Source organism: Bos grunniens, chromosome 16 (genome assembly GCF_055505025.1).
Source record: "Bos grunniens cultivar Pamir isolate PY7600 chromosome 16, Bosgru_T2T1.0, whole genome shotgun sequence".
NCBI lineage: Eukaryota > Metazoa > Chordata > Mammalia > Artiodactyla > Bovidae > Bos > Bos grunniens.
The window spans coordinates 52671817-52690614 of NC_141180.1; the positions used below are offsets into that span (position 1 = coordinate 52671817).

At 41.9% G+C, this 18798-nt stretch overlaps 1 protein-coding gene across 2 annotated transcripts in view; it reads right to left on the reverse strand.

The window, feature by feature from the left end:
- Positions 1-18798, reverse strand: part of DNAH14 (dynein axonemal heavy chain 14) — a 376358-nt gene that overhangs the window by 1343 nt on the left and 356217 nt on the right. For both annotated transcript variants that reach the window (XM_086345146.1, XM_086345147.1), the window contains 5 exons: positions 17024-17184; positions 15828-16024; positions 10404-10516; positions 5946-6085; positions 2950-3113 (listed from right to left, as the gene is read on the reverse strand). In XM_086345146.1, coding sequence (XP_086201272.1) covers positions 2950-3113; positions 5946-6085; positions 10404-10516; positions 15828-16024; positions 17024-17184 — 775 coding nt within the window. The remainder of the gene's footprint in view (positions 1-2949; positions 3114-5945; positions 6086-10403; positions 10517-15827; positions 16025-17023; positions 17185-18798) is intronic.

Below are 18798 nucleotides of genomic sequence, written 5' to 3' on the forward strand. Positions count from 1 at the left end.
ATAGGATAATCACAATTGCAGAGGTTCTCCTCTATAAGGAGCAAGTGGTCTGAGTGTACATGGAACTTTCTCCAGGATAGATCACACGCTGAGCCATAAAGACAAGTCTCATTAAATTTAAGAAGATTGCTGCAATCATATCAAGTTCCCTGCTGCTGCTGCTAAGTCGCTTCAGTCGTGTCCGACTCTGTGCGACCCCATAGACGGCAGGCCACCAGGCTCCCCCATCCCTGGGATTCTCCAGGCAAGAACACTGGAGTGGGTTGCCATTTCCTTCTCCAATGCATGAAAGCGAAAAGTGAAAGTGAAGTCGCTCAGTCGAATCCGACTCTTAACGACCCTATGGACTGCAGCCCACCAGGCTCCTCCGTCCATGGGATTTTCCAGGCAAGAGTACTGGATTGGGGTGCCATTGCCTTCCACAATGCTAGGAGACTAGAAATTAATGAGAACAAAACCTGTACAACACAAACATACAGGTGCTAAACAATAGGTCACTAAACAACCAATGGGTGACTGAAGAAATCAAAAAGGAAATAAAAAAAATACCTTAAGAAAATGAAAGTGGAAGCACAATGATCCAAAGTCTACAGGATGCAGCAAAACAGTTCTCAGAGACAAGTTTACATTGATGCAAGCCTACTTTAGGAAACAAGAAAAATCTCAAACAACCTAACCTCACATCTAAAGGAACTAGAAAAAGAACAAACAAAAACTCAAGGTTAGTAGAAGAAAATAAACAATAAAAATCAGAGCAGAAGTAAATAAAATAGAGACTAAAAATAGAGAAAAGATCAATGAAACTGAATCAATGAAGCTGATTCTTTGAAAAGTACCACAAAATCAATAAACCTTTAGCTAGACTCATCAAGAAAAAAATGAGAGAGGGCCCAAATAAAATCAGAAATGAAAGAGAAGTTACAAAAGAGACCACAAAAATTTAAAAGATCATAAGAGATTACCATGAACAACTATATGCCAATAAAATGGACAACCTAGAAGAAATGGATAAATTCCTAGAAATGTACAATCTCCCAAGTTTGAATCAGGAAGAAGTAGAAAATATTAACAGACTGATTACCAGTAATGAAATTGAGTCAGTAATGAAACAGAATCAAAACACTGCCAAAAAACAAAGTCCTGGTTTCCTGGTTGCTGCAAACCAGATGGCTTCACAGGGTGTTAAAGAAGAGTTAACAGCCATCTTTCTCAAACTATTCCAAAAAATTGAAGAGGAAATAATGCTTTGGATCTCATTTTACCAGGCCAGCAGGTGGGGTTCTTTATCACTAGCGAGTAAGCCAGTCACAAAAGGACAAATACGATATGGTTCCACTAATATGAGGTTCCTACAGTAGTCACATTTTTAGAGATAAAAAGTAGTGTGGTGATTGGGATGGTTGGAATGGGGAGTGTTTAATGGGTATGGGGTTCCAGTTTGAAAAAATGAGAACGTCCTGGAGATGACTGCACAACAGTGTGGGTATACTCAATGTCACTGGACGGTACAGTTACAAGTGCTTAAAATAGTAAATTTTATGTTATGTTTATTTTACCGCAATCAAAAACAGTAAAAACAAAAAAAGTAATAGAATAAAAATTCAATTAAAAAGAAAAGGAAAAATGAGGAATGATTTGTTCTACTGCTGCTGCTGCTGCTAAGTTGCTTCAGTCGTGTCCGACTCTGTGTGACCCCATTGACGGCAGCCCATCAGGCTCTGCCATCCCTGGGATTCTCCAGGCAAGAATGCTGGAGTGGGTTGCCATTTCCTTCTCCAATGCGTGAAAGTGAAAAGTGAAAGTGAAGTCACTCAGTCGTGTCCGACTCTTTCCAACCCCATGGACTGCAGTCTACCAGGCTCCTCCGTCCATGGGATTTTCCAGGCAAGAGTACTGGAGTGGGGTGCCATTGCCTTCTCAGGATTTTCTCTACTAAGTCTCCATATATAACTTAAAACTTCTTGACCTGTGTGGTGTTGGTCCTGGAATAGAAAATAGATTGCTAAAACAGACTATATTTTAGTAAACCACAAGAGTGGCCCTCAAACCAGTGGGACAATGGCGGGAGCGTGATGGGGTTAGGGTTGGCCTCGAGCACCTAGCTGTCAGCACTCACATGCCCAGATAAACTGCGTCCAGCATAATCAGCACGTTTGCTGAGTGCCCTGAGTTTCATGGCAGGCTGGGTGGGGGCTTCTCCTTGAAAGTGGCTGAACTCTGGAGTGAGTGGGTTGCTGGATGGCAGGCAGTTCAGCTGAGCCACACTCAGGAGAGATCTGCCCTATTTGTTTGAAATATTACTTTTGGGGGCTTCCAGTGGTTAAGACTTTGCCTTCTAATGCTGGGGGTCTGAGTTCGATCCCTGCTCAGGGAGCTAATTTCCCACATGCCTCATGACCAAAAAACAAACAAACAAAACCCCAAAACATAAAACAAAAGCAAAATTATAATTAAAAAAACCATAAAATGGTCCACATCAAAAAATCTTAGAAAGAAATACCGCCTTCAAATCCTGACATAGAGTGTTCAGTCTTCATTTATGTCAGGGAAGAGTTATAAACAGAAGCAATATTGTAATAAATAAAAACTGTAAAAATGGTCCACATTAAAAAAAAATCTTAAGAAAGAAAGAAATGCCATCTTCAAATCCTGATCTAACAACATTCAGTCTTCATTTATGTCAGGGGAGAGTTGTAAAGTTCATTTATTGTATTTATCTGAATCTTATTCATTTAATATATTTCTAGTTCTTCCCAACTCCCTAGAAGCAGAGTGGGAGAGATGGCATTTGATGGCATTTGGGCTTGAAGGGAGACTGCCATGCTCTAGTGCCTAGCCTTGGGCCTGGCACTTGGTAAATGAGGAATGAAGGTTTGTTGATGGAATGATTGATGGATGGATTGAATGAATGAATGATTATCCTTTCCAACCTCTGAAGTATTCCAGTACCTTAAAGGCTCTCCTGACTATGTTGAGTTTCTTCTGGATGATTATGGAGAACTCCTTGTCTTTGACGTCGGTGGTGTCCGAGATCACATGGTGGGTAAAAGTCAGGGCATCTGTAGAGATTCCTTGGGACCGTCCATAGTCTTGAAGCACAGTGATAAGAAAGGCTTTGGAGAAAAACACGCACCAAGTTCCTTGTGAGTCTCAGGGACTCAGGAGCTGTGTCTGTCCCAAAGTTTCCCGTGGGGATTAGCAACACTGATATCTCATGGGAAGGGAAGAGTGGAGAAGAAAGTGTAAGGAAACACCCATGCTGGGTGCGAGACGGGGCTGGATAGGGGGAGAGTATAAATCCAACTGCCTCCCTAAGGACTTGGGGATATTAGTCTGGCAAGTAGCACGAGCTTCCTGGGAAACATGGAGAGCATTTGTAGGCCCAGTGTTCCTTCCATATTCAACATGGGAAGAGAGGGGCTATGGATCCCTGGACCTGACCACTTTTGACCCAGTCTTGGCTGATCAAAGTACCTTATCTTCCTGGCAGCAAACATGGGGCCCACGGGCAAGGCCAAGACCCAAGTGTGTCGAGCCTTTCTCAAGGAACGACACATGAGGACATCCCTGGTGAAAAGTGGCTAAGACTCCGTGCTCTCGAGGCAGGGTGCCTGGGTTAGAGCCCTGGTTGGGGAACTAGATCCCACATGCCACAGCCCATATGGACATTAGGAAGAGGAAGGCCCTTTTTCCTCTGGATATGCTAACATTCTTGTGGCCATTTTTTCCCTTGGTTGCATGGAGAAAGCCTATGTGCAGCAGAGAAAAAAAGAGTCCAAGATATAGCAAAAACAGAACTCAGACATGAGGAAGCAGCCTGAGAGTGACATTCAGCTAGTCACATGTAGTGACATTGACTACCTGAATCCAGCCATGCTTGAAGCCAGGCCCCTTTGGCTTCCTTTCCACTTATATGTGCTTATAACTTGCCCTCTTTTGCTTACACAAGTTTGGATTGCCTTCTGTAGCTTGATACCAAGTTCCTAACACAATTCTTAACTGTTCTTCTTGCCACTAGCTCCTTTTCTCTTGTTTAATTCTTGTTCTGCATAAATTGCCAGTTGAGTAACTCCATTCTACTTCTTGATCATGTAACACTGCTGCCTAGAAGCCACTACACCAGTGCACAGAGAGTGAATTTTAGTTTCTTTTGACTGACAGGGCAATTTAAACCCTGTCATACTGGCATGTCTCCTCTACTCTAAATACCCACTTACTGGGCCGGACTCAGTGCCTTTGCTCAGCCTGTAGCCTTAGATAATCTTTCTCAAACTTTCCTACAACTCTTCAATGCCCAAGAGACCATCTCTACAGGCCCAGCCAGAAGTGACCTCTCTCCGTGCCCCTTTCAGAAGGCTAAATGCTCCAGGAGAGGACGATATTTTCTCTGATAAAATGCTATTCGTAGTTTAGTGCAGTGGTTAAACATGTGAATTTCCAAGTCAGATAGGCTAAGTTTGAACCTTGGCTCAGTCACTTATTGTGTGATTTTGGACAAATTACAACTTCTCTCTGCCTAGGTATTCTTATCTGAAAATAGGGATAATAATAGTAACAACATCGTAAGATTGTCATGAGAATTGAGTGACTTAATATAGACAAAATCCTGGGCTTCCCTGGTGGCTCAGTGGTAAAGAATCCACCTGCCAATGCAGGGGACACGGGTTCGATCCCTGCTCCAGGAAGATCCCATGTGTCACAAGACAACTAAGCCCATACACCTCAACCACTGAACCTGTGCTCTAGAGCCCAGGCACCGCAACTACTGAGCCCAAGTGTCATGACTACTGAAGTCCAAACGCTCTAGAGCCCATGCTCTGCAACATGAGAAACCGCTGCAATGAGAAGCCCACGTGCCGCCACAAGAGAGCAAACCCTGCTCTCCACAACTAGAGAAAAAGCCCAGGCAGCAACAAAGACCCAGTGCCGCCAAATAAATAAATACAAATTTAAAAATCGTACACACACATACAACCCTTAGAGAGTGCCTGGCACCTGGGTACTAATAAGTACTATATTTAGTAAGTACTGCTGCTGCTAAGTCACTTCAGTCGTGTCCAAGGGTGCTAATTGCTGTCCTCTTATTCTGTCCCTACCTGGATAATATCTAATTGGTAAGAAGGAAGCTTCAAGTCTCATCTTAGAAGTTATTTCCATAGTGGCCTTCCCTTTCCTGACCCTTACTTTAGGTCCTCCTGTTTTAGGCTCTAAGAATATTCATCTGTTCTTATATTCATTTAGAAAGACACTCTTTCTTCAAATATTTACTGAGAATTTTTTTGGTGCTTGGAATACAATAGGGAATAAAAACGGACCTGGCTCCTGCCTTCGTGGATCTTACAGTCTAGTGCGGACCCTTTACAACTCTCGTTACACCCTGACCATATATTATTGTAACAGGTTCTGGTTGAATAGCTGTCTTTCCTGCTGGACATTTGTACCAAGCTGGTGGGGCCTAGATGCAACGAACATTTATTCATTAATTCTTATTAAATGAATAAATGAATGAAATGGCTGAAGCACAGGATCAATCCCTTGGGCAGGTGCCCATCTGCAGGAGTCCACTTTTAAGATGTAGGGACTTTGGGGAGGCGTCTAATGTTGTTGGCTTCTGACCTCATATTAATGACCTAGAGATGAGGAAGTGAGACTCCTGCCAGGGTGAGGATGTGGGTCTACTCTGGTGCTTGAGGAGATGGGGCAAGGGAAGGATGTGGATGGGGAGGGAGGAGAGAGATTGCTCTAGTCCATGCAAGAGGCCCTGGTGCCTGTATGTGTGTGTGTGTGTGTGTGTGTGTGTGTGTGTGTTGGTGGGGGTGGCGAGCAGGGCTATCCTAGGGACCTCTCATCCCAGAAAGGAAGAGGACAGGGAGAGTGCTGGTGGAGGGGTTGGGGACAGACTTGCCTGGATCAGGTATAGGGCTGGTCCAGGTTCTCATGCTCACCTTGTGGAAAGAAGAAAGCTGGGAGCCAATATCTTGCAGGAAATCCTTCAAAGAATTCATGGTTTGGCTCAGTGGGGTATTTGGGGTCTTGGCTAGGTGATGAACTGGAGTGCTTCCAAGCTGTGACAAGTCTCATATACCTATTGGAAGGCAGACCACAGATTGGTGTGGTTAGAGGCATAATAATTGTACATTTTCAGATCTCAGCAATTTCTTTAAGCCTCTCCTGGATTCCTCCTTCCCTTTTCATCTCAAAGTCTCCCCCTTCTCTGGACTCTTATCCTATAGTTTAAAGAAAACCAGCTATGGCTTTAAAGCTTTTGAGAACACAAAGCCCTGGAAGGCAATTAACAAGTGATGTGGTTATTATAGTAGGAATCTTGACTGGGCTTTGTGGAATCTTGCAGATTGGGTTTGAGCTACTGCCTACTCTAAGAAGATAAACAGTAACATTCACTTATAGTTCAATGGTGAAAGAGACAGTTTGGTATAAACTTTGGAACTAGGTTTTCCGGGTTCAAATCTCAATACTTCCACTTTCTAGCTGTGAAAATTTGGGCAAGTTGCTCCATGTTTTTGTGTCAATTTCCACATCTCTAATGGAGAAGGCAATGGCACCCTACTCCAGTACTCTTGCCTGGAAAACCCCATGGACAGAGGAGCCTGGTGGGCTGCAGTCCATGGGGTTGCTAAGAGTCAGAAACAATTGAGCGATTTCACTTTTACTTTTCGCTTTCATGCATTGGAGAAGGAAATGGCAACCCACTCCAGTGTTCTTGCCTGGAGAATCCCAGGGACGGGGAGCCTGGTGGGCTGCCGTCTATGGGGTTGCACAGAGTTGGACATGACTGAAGCGACTTAGCCGCAGCAGCAGCCACATCTCTAAAATGAGAATGATAAATAATAGTACCTACTTCCTGTGAGTGTGTGTGCATTCTCAGTCATGTCTGACTCTCTGTGACTCTATGGGCTGTAGGCCACCAGGCTCCTCTGTCTGTGGGATTCTCCAGATAAGAATACTGGAATGGGTTGCCATTTCCTTCTCCAGATCTTTTCAACCCAGGGATGGAACCTGCGTCTCCTGCATCAGCAGGTGGATTCTTTACCACTAAGGCAGAGGAACCAGAGATTAAATTGCCAACATCCGTTGCATCATAGAAAAAGCAGAGAGTCCCAGAAAAACATCTACTTCTGCTTTATTGACTACCCCAAAGCCTTTGACTTTGTGAATCACAATAAACTGGAAAATTCTTAAAGAGTTGGGAATACCAGACCACCTTACCTGCCTTCTGAGAAATCTGTATGAAATCTGTCAAGAAGCATCTGTATGCAGTTAGAACCAGACATGGAACAACAGACTGGTTCCAACTTGGGAAAGGAGTACGTCAGGTTGTATATTGTCACCCTGCTTATTTAACTTATATGCAGAGTACATCATGTGAAATGTCGGCTGAATGAAGCACAAGCTGGAATCAAGATTGCTGGGAGAAATATCAATAACCTCAGACATGCAGATGACACCACCCTTATGGCAGAAAGTGAGAAAGAACTAAAGAGGGTCTTGATGAAAGTGAAAGTTCAGTTCAGTCACTCAGTCATGTCCGACTCTTTGTGACCCCATGGACTGCATCACGCCAGGCCTCTCTGTCCATCACCAGCTCCCGGGGTTTACTCAAACTCATGTCCATTTAGTCGGTGATGCCATCTAACCATCTCATCTTCTGTCGTCCCGTTCTCCTCCCACCTTCAATCTTTCCCAGAATCAGGGTCTTTTCAAATGAATCAGTTCTTCGCATCAGGTAGCCAAAGTATTGGAGTTTCAGCTTCAGCATCAGTCCTTCCAATGAATATTCAGGACTGGTTTCCTTTAGGATGGACTGGCTGGATCTCCTTGTTGTCCAAGGGACTCTCAAGAGTCTTCTCCAACACCACAGTTCAAAAGCATCAATTCTTCAACACTCAGCTTTCTTTATACTTCAATTCTCACATCCATACATGACTACTGGAAAAACCATAGCTTTGACTAATGGACCTTTGTCAGCAAAGTAATGTCTCTGCTTTTTAATATGCTGTCTAGGTTGGTCATAGCTTTTCTTCCAAGGAGCAAGTGTCTTTTAATTTCATGGCTGCAGTCACCATCTGCAGTGATTTTGGTGCCCAAAAAAGTAAAGTGTGTCACTGTTTCCACTGTTTCCCCATCTATTTGCCATGAAGTGATGGGACCAGATGCCATGATCTTAGTTTTCTGAATGTTGAGTTTTAAGTCAACTTTTTCATTCTCCTCTTTCACTTTCATCAAGAGGCTCTTTACTTCTTTCCTTTCTGCCATAAGGGTGGTGTCATCTGTATCTGAGGTTATTGATATTTCTCCCAGCAATCTTGACTCCAGCTTGTATTTCATCCAGTCCAGCATTTCTCATGATGTACTCTGCATATAAGTTAAATAAGCAGGGTGACAAAATACAGCCTTGATGAACTCCTTTCCCTATTTGGAACCAGTCTGTTGTTCCATGTCCAGTTCTAACTGTTGCTTCTTGACCAGCATCAGATTTCTCTGGAGGCAGGTCAGGTGGTCTGGTATTCCCATCTCTTGAAGAATTTTCCACAGTTTGTTGTGATCCACACAGTCAAAGGGTTTGGCATAGTCAATAAAGCAGAAGTAGATGTTTTTCTGGAACTCTCTTGCTTTTTCGATGATCCAGTGGATGTTGGTGATTTGATCTCTGGTTCCTTGCCTTTTCTAAATCCAGCTTGAACATCTGGAAGTTCAGAATCAGCAAACTAACATGTACTGGAATAGGTGAGTTTAATTCAGATGACCATTATATCTACTACTGTGGGAAAGAATCCCTTAGAAAAAATGGAATAGCCATCATAGTCAACAAAAGAGTTCAAAATGCAGTACTTGGATGCAATCTCAAAAATGAAAGAATGATCTCTGTTCATTTCCAAGACAAACAATTCAATATCACAGTAATCCAAGTCTATGCCCCAACCAATAATGCTGAAAGAGGAGAGAGAAAGTTGGCTTAAAGCTCCACATTCAGAAAACGAAGATCGTGGCATCTGGTCCCATCACTTCATGGGAAATAGACGGGGAAACAATGGAAACAGTGAGATACTTGATTTTTTTGGGCTCCAAAATCACTGCAGATGGTGACTGCAGCCATGAAATTAAAAGACACTTGCTCCTTGGAAGAAAAGCTATGACCAACCTAGACAGCATATTAAAAAGCAGAGACATTACTTTGCCAACAAAAGTCCATCTAGTCAAAACTATGGTTTTTCCAGTAGTCATGTATGGATGTGAGAGTTGGACTATAAAGAAAGCTGAATGCTGAAGAATTGATGCTTTTGAACTGTGGTGATCCAACCAGTCCATCCTAAAGGAAATCAGTCCTGAATATTCATTGGAAGGACGGATGCTGAAGCTGAAACTCCAATATTTTGGCCACCTGATGCAAAGAACTTACTCATTGGAAAAGACCCTGATGCTGGAGGAGAAGAGTATGACAGAGGATGAGATGGTTGGATGGCATCACTGTCCCGATGGACATGTGTCTGAGCAAGCTCTGGGAGTGGGTGATGGACAGGGAGGCCTGGCGTGCTGCAGTCCATGGGGTTGCAAAGAGTAGGACACGACTGAGTGACTGGACTGAACTGAACTGAACCACCTGGGAAGCCCAGCACCCTGTGAGGCACTCCGTAAATGTGAATTCCTGTCATGCCTTTCAAATTATTTTGTGCTATATATTAAAATTTTTTAAATTATATGTATTTAGCTTTTATTTCTTTTCACATTTCTTCCTGCTAGTGTCACATGACGCAGTGTAGCGTAACAGAAAGAGGAATGTGTTACGTTCTGTTTCTACATCTGTCTCTTAGTGTAAAGTGACCTTGGAAGGAACTCTCCAGTTCTTAGGCCTCTGCTTCCTCCTCCTAAACTGAATAAAAGAATCCCTCCTTTTGAGGAGAGGGTGGGATGTTTGGAGAAAGTAACGTGGAAACCTATATTACCATATGTAAAATAGATAGCCAATGGGAATTTGCTGTATGATTCAGGGAACTCAAACTGGGGCTCTGTAACAACCTTGAGGGTTGGGATGGGGAGGGAGATGGGAGGAGGTTCAAGAGGGAGGGGACATATGTATACCTATGGCTGATTCATGTTGATGTTTGGCAGAAACCAACACAATTCTGTAAAGCAATTATCCTTCAATTAAATAAAATTTAAAATAAAAAACCCCAGGCGCTTAAAAAATACTGAAATTAACACATTTGTACCTTAAATAAAATATCATAAAATTTTTTAGATAAAAAAAAAAAAAGAATACCTCTTTTGTTTAAATTCACATGTTGCAGTGAGAACTCAGAGGTCAAGGATGTGAAATTACATGGTGAAACCATTAAGCTCAAAGTAAAAATGATGCAGAAACGTAGAGCAGCCTTTCTACATACCGATGATGCATTGCAGTATACGCCATTTTGGCCCAGGTGTTAAAGAAGTTCAGCCTCTGGATGAGGTCATTCACCCAGGAACTCAGGGCTTTACTTGACTTGTAGGCATATTTCTGTTGGGATTGAGAAACAGGCACATCATTTTTTTTTTTAAAGATTTGTCTTTGAAGTCATTAAGGACATGTCTGTACACTTTGGCGACAGACTCAATTGCCAGAAATAGATAACTTGGCAAGAGGATGCTATTTTCCAACTGAAAGCACTTGGTGAGAAATCTGAAAACTCTTAACCAGGGCAAGTTAGCACGATCTTAACAGTGCTTTGGATAAAACACTTGCAAGTTTCCATCCTGGCTAGTCTTTCCTCGTTCTTTTTAAGTTCTCCAATCAGTCTTCATTGCTGCCCACCCCTCTACCCACCCACTTCTTTCCCCTTATCTGGGAAGATAACCTTCACAGGCCATTAAGTCTAAGTAATCTCAACTTTCTGGCCTTTCCCTATACAAAATTCTATAAATCTCCATCCACTCTCTCTTTCCCCCATCTCTTTTCCTTCCAGTTTCGAGTCAAGCTGGTTCCTGCCCCTGTGCACTGCACAGCACTTCTGGACTATTTTTGCTTTTCTGAAGCTTCCACTTCCATTTTCCATCCCTTTGTTTATTAACACATTCTTCTATCTTAAATACACAAGCCACCTAACATGCAATCCTGCTTGTTTGATCCTCAACAGAATAGCGAACTGCATTCAAGAATAGATTAAAAGGATCATAAACAGTGATCAGGTGGGATTCAGCCCTGGGAGGTAAGGATGGTTAAACATGAAGATCAAAAAATGTGATACACCACAATGTAGGAATGAAGGATAAAAATCCTATGATCATTTCAATAGATGCACAAAAAGGATTTGACAAAATTCAACATCTTTTCATGATAAAATCTTTACACAAATTTTATATAAAAACAATGTTCCTCAGAAGAATGAGGGTTGCCAGAAGTAGATGGGAGGGGGAAATACGATAATGTAGATCAAAGAGTACAAATTTTCAGTCATAAGAAGAAGAATCACTTTTGAGGATCTAAAGCATAGTAATCGGAGAAGGCAATGGCACCCCACTCCAGTACTCTTGCCTGGAAAATCCCATGGATGGAGGAGCCTGGTAGGCTGCAGTCCATGGGGTCGGTAAGAGTCAGACACGACTGAGCAACTTCACTTTCACTTTTCCCTTTCATGCATTGGAGAAGGAAATGGCAACCCACTCCAGTGTTCTTGCCTGGAGAATCCCAGGGACGGGGGAGCCTGGTGGGCTGCCGTCTATGGGGTTGCACAGAGTTGGACATGACTGAAGTGACTTAGCAGCAGCAGCAGCAGCAAAGCATAGTAATAATATGGTATTTTGTACTTAAAAATTGCTGAGAATAGATCTTGATCATTCTTACCACCATAAAAAAAGTCTTCATTAGAAGTCATCAAGGACCTTATACATTCCATATTCATGATTCCACCCTAGACTCATCCCTCTCATTTGGCTAATTTGTATTCTCTGCAGCTTTTGACTAAGTTGATTACTTCCTCCCTCTCCTGCCTTGACTTCTGTGTCCACACTCAATCCTAACGTTCTCTTGAATTCTCTACTTCTAGGGTTTCATTCTTTGATTCCTTCTGTTTCCCTCCCTTTCAGGCGGTGTTGCCTAATATTCCCTCAGCCTTCTTCTCTCCCTACTTTACATTCTCTCAGATCTAATTCACTGTGGTTTCCACTACTTTGTCTAAGCTGATAGTACCGATATCTTGCTTCGCACTCTCATCCACTTTCTCCTGGATAACTTCACTTGGAAGCCTCCCCTAGCTTCTCGAGATGTTTCATGTCCAAAACAGGATGTCAGCATCTGCCCTCGAACAGCCTCTGTTTCTGCTCACTCTGTCTCTAAATGGTACTATTGTACACCTAATTGTCCAAGCCATACATTTCTCCCTGGCTAATTTCAGCTCTTGCCATTCGGTCAGATATGCCCTCATTTCACCCATAGGTAACTAAACCTAGAGGATTCCAACTGAGCCATGCTCTCTCGACTTAAATCTGAACGCATGTGACTCCCAGCCCTTTCACTACTTAACTTTCTCAGTGAGTCTCGAAGCCGCTCCACTGCTCAGTTTCCACATCTGTAAAATAAGGATATTGGAGCAGAGGAACCCAAGATCCTTTCAAGCTGCGAAGTCTTATGATTCTAAGTGTGTGCAGTTTGCAGATCCAATATCTCAATTCTCTTCACAGCTTTCACTCAGTTTTTAAGTATTTATAATTGTCATTGCTTTCTCTAAACTCTATGTTTTCTACTATAAGTTTTAAAAATAGCTTTATTGAGATATAATTCACAAACCATATAATTTATTCATCAGGATTCTGTCCATTCATCAGGAATATCTGAGTTGCTTCCATCTTTTGGCTCTGAATGATGCTGCTGTGAACAGTCATGACAAGCTTTTTTGTGTGGGTACATGTTTCAACTTCTTTTGGGAATATACCTAGGGTTGGAACTGCTGGGTCAAATGGCAACTCTATGGTTAACTATTTGAGGAAATAAAGTACTATTTTCCGAAAGTGGCTACACCATTTTGCCAAGAGCAGTATATGAAGATTCCAATGTCTCTGTATCCTTGCAATGTTTATTATTGTCTGCATTTTTATTCTGTCCGTCCTGAGCGTGGGTGAGTGCTCTGTTGTGTCCGACTCTTTGTGACCCTATGAACAGTAGCCTGCAAGGCTCCTCTGTCCATGGGATTCTCCAGGCAAGAATGCTGGGGTGGGTTGCCATTTCCTCCTCCAGGGGATCTTCCTGAGCCAGGGATCAAACCCGAATCTTTGCATCTCCTGCACTGGCAGGTGGACTCTTCACAGTCGTGCTGCCTGGGAGGTAACCGCCCTAGTAGGATGTGGAATTACACCTCACTGTGGTTCTGGTTTGCACTTCCCTGATGACGAATGATGTTGAGCATCTTTTCATGTGTCTGCACCCATTTTGATTACAAATAAATTTTAGAAAGTAGGCAATTTCACAAAGATGTAATTCACAAATAATAAGAATTGACTGTGTGTCTGTCTGTGTGTGTGTGATTTCATCCTTCTTTTTGAGCATATCCTGCTGATGCTTGTAGCTGTAGTTCATTCCCTTTCGCTGTTGGTATAGTCTATTTTTCCATCCTATTGTGGATGACACATTTCAGTTGTCTCCAGTATTTTACCATTGTAAATAATGGTGTTCTGAATACTTTTGTACATGTGTCTTGATACTCATGTGCAGGGGATTATATACTTTCTATATTGTTGAGATTATACTGTATATGCCATTTTGAATCTTTAAAATTTTTTTTATTCACAAAATAATATAACAAGCATTTCTCCCTCCTCTTCAATTTGTTTCAATTGTTTTAGTGATTACCCTAAAAATTACAGCATGCATACTTAATTTGTAAAAATCTATGGGTTATTATTACTTTTAACTTCCTTCTCTGAGACCTAAAAATTCCATATCCTCCCCAACCTTGGCTTATATGTTATTGTTGACCCTTTCTATTCTTGACCTTTCCATTTCAAAATGTTCAATATTCTATCCTTCTTTAAAAAAATAATCCCACTGGATATTAATATTGTTGTTGCTTTTTATTTTTGTCAAAATTTATTCACCACCTCATTTACCACTTTTCCGCCTCTTCATTCCTTCTCACGTCTCAGAGCTTCCCCCTTTACCTCCTTCCACCTTCCTGCTGGAAATAAGGAAAGGCATTCAGGGTTTCCCTTAGCATTTGCTAATGATGAACTCTCTCAGCATTTTTTCGTTTTGGTCTGTTTTATTTCATCTTCATTTTTGTTTTTAAAGATTTTTTTTGGATGTGGACCATTTTTAAAGTCTTCATTGAATTTGCTGCAATATTGCTTCTGTTATTTTATTTTGGCTACAAGGCATGTGGGATATTAGCTCCCACACCAGGGAGCTAAGAATCCTCACTCCCTGCACTGGAGGGCAGCGTCTTAACCAGTGGACCTCCAGAGAATTCCCGTTATCTTCATTTTTGAAACAAAAGTTTTGTATATACAATTTTAGTTTAACAGTTCATTTGACACGATGGAGATACCATTTCCATTCCGTTGAAAGTTACTTTTTTCTAGCTGCTTTTGAAGAGTTTTTCTTTGATTTTCTGCAGGTTCATTAGGATGTATCTATGCATAAGTTAAAAAAGATGTCTACTGCTTGGGATTCATTGAACTTCTTACATCTATCAATTCTGGAAAATTCTCAGCCCTTATTCCTTTAATTACTGCCTCTGCTTCATCCTCTCTCTTCTCTCTTTCCGAACTTCAATCAAACTAATGTTGGACAGTCTGTTTGCCCTCTGTGAATCTTCATAGCTCTTTCATAGTTTCCATTCTTAGTCTCTCTGGGTTGCATTCTGGATATGTTCTTATGATCTTTTATTTTTTGCCTATAGAATTTTTTTTGGCTAATAGAAACAATTTATTGCCAGAGGGCAAAAGGGCCAAGCGAGGCCAGAATTTTGAGGCAGCACACACTTCACCCCAGCTCCTAATTTTCAAAATAAATTTTTACAGCCATCAGCCCTCTGTACAAGCAACATCCCTTTACCCCCACCTTCTCCCCATCCCACTGTACACAGCTGCCTGGTTCCCTCCAGCCACTGGTTCCCAGCAGACCTCGGCCTGCAGTGAGTTTGCCGTGGAGCTGACCTGGGCCCGAGCTCAGCTTGGTGCTGGGCGCCAGCTGGCCCCTGCCAGGCCCGTGCTCTCCTTGTGGGCCTGTTCTCAGTCCCATCCTCCTTGATGTGCCTCTTGGATGCCCTAGTCAGGGTGGGATGGGGCTGTCAGCCCAGTGCTTTTCCCTTTTTTGAACTTTCAAAATTTTAACTTGGGTTTCTTGAATCTAAAACATATGTGTTTTTACACACATTTATGTAAGCGTGTGTTTTATAGAAGTATACATATTTTTATAATCCTTAAAAATGACTTAGTGTTCTAAAACTTAAAAAAATTTCACAATACATCTGAGAGATCTTTCTAGCATATAACACATACCTTATTATTTGAATATATCATAATTTATCTAACCAGATTTCCATTAAGAGGTATTCGAGTTGTTTTCAACTTTATGCTGAAACATAAAAAGCCCTGCAACAAATATCTCTTAGATAAATTTATTTAAGTAGAATTGCCAAATTGCCCTCTCAGATTTTATTAATATATACTCACACCAAAAGTATATATTGTCACCAAAAGTATATATAAAAGTCAACATCTTTTAATGGATACATAATATTTCATCATGAGTCTATACCATAGTTAACTTACTCTTTCCCTAGAACTAGGGGATTTATTTCGATCAAGCATGTGAATGGGAAAGGATAATTGCTTACCTGCCACAGTTTGGGCACTTTTGTACTAAGAAAAGAATCATATATTTCCTCCAATTCTTGGGTAAGGATAATCTCTCCTTTTATAGCAAGTTGAAGATCTTTCAGAGACTTATGTATAATAGATAGCAACTGATCAAATCTTTCAATTTCTTGGATCAAAAAGGTTAGCAAGACACAGTGGATAAGTGGATCATAGCCTGGATTAAAAAGAGAAAAAAACTGTGGCATCTTTCAGATAAGATGAGGCTTTACTTGGAGAGATGTAAGGTTTGGAAATTAAAGGAGTTTGGTGTGAGTAGCCCAAGGACTGAAAACTATTTTCTGCAAAAGGCCAGTTAGTAAATATCCCAGGCTTTGTGGGATACTCAACTCTCCCAGTGTAGAGCAGGTGCAGGCATAGACAACGTGAAAACAAACAATGGCTGCACCACAATAAAGCTCTATTTGTGGGCACTCAGATTTGAATTTCATAAAATATTTGTGTCATGAAATATTATTATTCTTTTGACTTTTTCAACCATTAGTTTAGCTTGTAGGCTCCAAAATGAATCTTTTTTTTTTTTTAAACTTTATTTTGTATTGGGGTGTAGCAGATTAACAATGTTGTGACAGTTTCAGGTGAACAGCAACGGTTGAATCTCTTGAAAGGGTTAAAGTATGGATGCTGAAAATTTAATAGGGTAAATTACCACAGTTCAACACTTTGGCCTCTGAGAGCTGGGTGTGGAGCCAACTCTGGACAACGAGGATTGCTCTGTCTTCTCTGGATCTGCCGTCCCTCCCTCCCCTTTGCTCCTCAGAGTTCAGAAGTCTCCCAGCTTGGAGAGGGTCAGAGGGCCCATCTAAATCTCCCTGCCCAAAATGCTGTCCATCAGGCAGAGATGCAAAAAGGACAGAGACTTAAAAGCTCTGTAGACTCTCTCAAGCAGACTTGCTCCTTTCTGGTTTTCTACATCGTTTTCACTCCTTTACTTTTTGTCTTGGGGTCATGGACCTTCCCCCTGTCTACCCCTGCCCCCATAATTTTCTCTTCTGCTCCCCATCACCCAGCTTGGAGAGAGAAGAGGGCATTACGGAGTTAGTTTTCCATCTCACATTGGCCTTTCTACTTTGTTAATAACTTTTGTCCTTCTGATGCTGGAGTCCTTTCCTGAGGAGGCTGTGGTGAGGGGAGAAAGGTCATGTCCCAGGCTTACCTTTGGGATCTTTATGAAAAGACTCCCAGATGGGGCTTAACATGATGTACTTCAGTGTGCTTGGAGTTCCAGCCCATTCTTCTTTCTCTACAGACAGTGGCAGCCGCGTTAGCATGTCCGATAAAATTGCCATCACCAGCTCATCCTTGCTCTTCTCACGACTGCAAGGAAATCAAAAGAAAAAAGGAGATATAGGCTTGTCTAATCTGGAAGGGCCCTCTATGTGGGCCCCATCTGAAGGTATATGCAAATTCATGGAACCACAGAACTGTGATATGGAGACCATGGAGACTTACAGAGACCATGGAGTTCATTTCATTTTACAGGTGAGAAAACTGCCCAATGCACTTCAGACATTTGCAAGGAGATACATATTTTTAAAGTTTTCTTAAGATTTCTTTGAAAAGTATTCATCTGAATGCATTGGCATGAAACAAGTACCAAGACTGGGATGCAAACGAGGAGGCAACCAGACAGAGGATGCTTCAGTAGCTTGATAGGTTATTCAAATGCATGTCAGATTCCTCTGTGTTCATACACAGGGCTTCCTGGTAACACACTCAGTGGTGGCGATAAGAGAACAGCATGTGTATAGGTCTGGTAGTAGTAAGCAAGGCCATACAAACACTGAAGACAGAGGAGGTCTTTGGAATCCTTTTATAGATGAGGAAGTTAGGGTCCAGGGAGATGATAGGACCTCCCTGTACAGTGGATGAAGAGGGAACGGGGTACACCTCTTTTGAGTTCCATCACTCTGTTACTCTATATACTAGTGTAACTGTATACATATATACACACATATGTATATATACTGGTTTTCCAGCAAACAGTCCAGGTTTCACACAGCTGAATGAATGTGGTCCTTTGAAGTAAGTGATAATCTGGTGATAAGCTGTGTATTTAGTTTAACAGTGCGGAGGATGAGATGGTTGGATGGCATCATCAACTCAATGGACATGAGTTTGAGCAAACTCCAGGAGATGGTGAAGGACAGGGAAGATGGAGATGGTGAAAGACAGGGAAGCCTGGAGTGCTGCAGTCCGTGGGGCTGCAGAGAGTTGGACACGACTGAGCAACTCAACAACAACAACAACAACAACAACAACAACAACAACAACGAGCTGCTTCTGAGACAGTTTGCAACTCGCATGAACTAACATTTTCCTAGCTTTGTCATTATGCTTTGTTTTTGACATTAAAGTAGGGTTACTCAGTGGAACTCATCCAAATGGTTGAAGGATCGAAAGATTAAAAAAATCAAACTCATATTCTAAGTGCAATATTTGCTTACCACTGAAGACATTACCTTGAATGTGAGAGATCTTTCAAGTCAAGTCCCACAAACAAGTTTCTAATAAACTTTTTAGCAAAGGTGGCCTAACTGCAATAATCGTAGCCTCTCCACATGACCAAAGGGATATTAAGACACATATTTGGTCTGCTTATTAAAAGCATTCCCTTATAATCATCTCATCTCTTACTGGTTTATTTACTGAACGCTAAAAGTGCAGAACTGGACTTCCCTGGCGGTCCGGTGGTTAAGACTATGCTGCTTCCGCTGCAGGGAGAGGGAGGGGCACAGGTTTCATCCCTGGTGGGTAACTAAGATCCCTGCATGCTGCGTGGTGCCCCCACCCCCTAAAAAAGCAGGGGTTGTTGTCAACCTCATTAAAAAAAGAAAAGTGCAGAATTAATCCTTAAACGTGTAGGGCCTGCAGGAAATTCAACGTGATATTCCGGGGACATACTGAAGGAGTTCCAGTTGCATAGTCTTC